Below are 2,915 nucleotides of genomic sequence, written 5' to 3'. Positions count from 1 at the left end.
AGCTCCGTGGGTGGCACCTGGGCTTTGGAGTCAAACAAGCCTAGGTCAGTGTCCTGACTTAGTCACAAGCCTGGCCTTGGCCACGTGGTCCCCGGAGTCTGTTTGCTCAACTGAAATCTCCAGACTTGATGTGAAGATGAGAGTCACCCGGTCACAGGCATCCAGAAAAGCAGTAGTTCCAACGCCAGGTCCAGCAGCGGATAGATGGGTGGATTGTGGAAGAGGAAGTGAGCTAGTTATGAGAGGACACGTACTTTCCCATTCCGTCCTGCGCTTCGTACACCTAGGATGGCCGAGGAAGGCTCGGGGTAGTGAGGAAAGGAAGTTAGTGCAGTGAAGGCCATCTCGCAGTTTGGCAAGACAAAAACAGTGGTGGAGTTGTGTGGTTGTGATGGTTATACCCAGATGTGAATGTGCGTAATGCTACTGAACTGCACACTTAAAGGTGGTGAAGATGCTGTTGGGGCTTGGGTAAGATTTGTCCCCCAAACATTTCCATGCTTGATGTTTGGTTACCAACATCCTGGCATCAAAATGCACCATGATGGGGGGGCCTGGTGAGAAGTGGTGGGGTCCGGGACCCCATGTGTGACTAGACTAGATTCATGCTGGCCTGCGGAGCGCCTGCGGTCTCATGGGAAGGAACCCTCTCCTATGAGAGTGGGTAGCTCTAACAGAGCGAGCCTGCTCCCTTCTTGGCTGTCTCTTGCCCTGTGACTTCTTTCTCTCTGCCTTCTTACAAATTCTTTTCGTGTTAAAGATGTTCAGCATTCCTTTGTGTGATATTATTATTATTATTTTTTTTTTGTCAGTCATGGGTCTTGAACTCTGGGCCTGGGCGCTGTCCCTCAGCTCTTCAGCTCAAGGCTAGCGCTCTACCATTTGAGCTACAGCACCACTTCCGGTTTTCTGGTGGTTAATTGGAGATAAGAGTCTCATAGACTTTCATTGCCTGGGCTGGCTTTGAACCTCGATCCTCAGATCTCAGCCTCCTGAATAGCTAGGATGACAGGCGTGCGCCACCGGTGCCTGGCTTGTGTAATGTTCTTGTGGCATATATTTTCCACCCTTTATTCTGGAATTGCATGTACTTGAACATGAGCGTTCTGGCAAATAGCATAGATGTGAGGATGCCTTCTAATCTCAGGGTCATTGTTTTGGGGTTGTTTACAAACCATCAGACACAACAATGTATCTATTGCAATTTAAAACACAACCATATCTTTAATCACAACAAACATTACATTATAACTTTTCCAAAACATGGGTACTAGCTCACAGAAACAGCGCCTACTGGCTACTACAAATAGGGTGGGTAAATTGTAAAACAAGAAAAATGTAATATAAAACTCATAGCCATGCACTTATTACAAACAAGTACTTTGTGAAATGCTAGGCATATCTATGTAAACAGTATGCATCTCTGCACAGATGGAAACCACGTAGGTAAGTCTGACTCCTGGTAAACCTGAGGGTGCCTGCGGTCGGCCTCTGCTTTCTTCTGTGCGTTGACCGTAGTTGCTCTGAAAGAACAAATAAAGGAGAGAAGAGTTCCCCTGCAGGACCTGAGCAAGTGAACCGATGCCAGGGTGCAAACAAGACCACAGGAGAACTGTCATTACAACGTACAATGCAGGCACAAACGTGTTGAGCCCACAGATGCAAAAGAGTTCAATCTAATTAGAGAAAATAACGGAAAACAAAAGGCAAGAAACCTCTTCAATGACAAATCTGTAATGTCAGTTGAAACTGGTGCAGGCCTATGGTGTAAGTCACAGTATTGAAAGCTATTCTGCCAGGTTGTTTGTGTTCTGTCCATGTGTAGTATCTTTCTGTATTAGTTAGTGACACACTCACTGTGAACATGCCGGCGCCTCTTCCAGGCTACTCTCTGGTTTCACTTTCACTCCCAATTTGCCTATGAATTTAAAAATAAAAATACTGAGATTCCTTGTGTCATCTCTTGGCATTCAAGCTGTTCCGATTTTCTACCTGTGTGCTGGCTGCGTGTGGCCACCGTTTGGGAATGCCCTAGCATGGGGCACACCTCCCGCCTGGGAAGCAAAGCTGCTGTGAGCTGGGCCCCTCCCCTAGGAGGACAGGTCATGTGACATGGTCACCCCAAGGCGGACTCCGATGGTGTTACACTAGTATTAAATAACTTTTAATTTTTCCCCCCATTTATATCTGTCCCTGTTTATTTCCATTAAATTTGTTGGTTCTCTCTCCCGCACCCCTGGACCACAGTTATTTGATATAAATTTTTCCACAATGAGGTTATCCACTATAAGAAAATTATTTCAACATATTTCAGGATTAATTGAATTAAAACAATTTTGGGGGCTTCGTATTATTTCTGCAATTCCATGCTAACGTTTCCACATATTTCCACCAAATGTGTTCTATCTACATTGTTTGACTAATTTAATTAAGTGTTGTAATAAAATTCAGCCTATATCAAGTAAATTGAAAGGCATAGGTATGAAATTCAAATGCAGATATAGCTATTTTTCTGAAATGAAGTAAACCAATTTTAGTATTTGCTTTTATTATTATAGCACACTTTCAGATACCTCTTTTTAATGAAAAAGCTTTTCTAGTTCTTTTACTGTAGATTAGTATCTTTAGTGTTATGTTAAATATTCATTTTTAATCTTTTCTACTTCTGAATAACTGTTCCTCAATTTATGTTAAAGAAAGGCTAAAAATGCAAAAAGGCATTTATACTACTTTACTATAATAGTCATTTATCAAAGTAGTATGTAAAAATTACCTCAAATATATAAATGCTAAAAAGTAAATGTTTGATACATTTTTAATAATTAAAATCAGATAATGAAAGTAAACTTTTTCTTTTCTTTTTTTTTTGGGGGGGGTTCCAGTCATGGGGCCTGAACTCTGGGCCTAGGTGCTGT

At 42.3% G+C, this 2,915-nt stretch overlaps 1 protein-coding gene across 1 annotated transcript in view; it reads right to left on the bottom strand.

Moving 5' to 3' along the window:
• Positions 1 to 1,257: 1,257 nt before the first annotated feature.
• The window catches only part of Adam2 (ADAM metallopeptidase domain 2), a 43,352-nt gene continuing 41,694 nt past the window's right edge, over positions 1,258 to 2,915 (bottom strand). Inside the window, exons 20-21 of the mRNA XM_013024189.1 lie at positions 1,858 to 1,918; positions 1,258 to 1,523 (exon numbers count right to left, since the gene is read on the bottom strand). Of these exons, the coding sequence (XP_012879643.1) occupies positions 1,885 to 1,918 (34 nt within the window). The 3' untranslated portion in view covers positions 1,258 to 1,523; positions 1,858 to 1,884. The remainder of the gene's footprint in view (positions 1,524 to 1,857; positions 1,919 to 2,915) is intronic.

The sequence above is a fragment of the Dipodomys ordii genome, unplaced genomic scaffold, assembly GCF_000151885.1.
Source record: "Dipodomys ordii isolate 6190 unplaced genomic scaffold, Dord_2.0 Scaffold74, whole genome shotgun sequence".
NCBI lineage: Eukaryota > Metazoa > Chordata > Mammalia > Rodentia > Heteromyidae > Dipodomys > Dipodomys ordii.
Note: the sequence above shows the minus strand (reverse complement) of the source record. Positions and strands in the feature narration are given on the sequence as shown.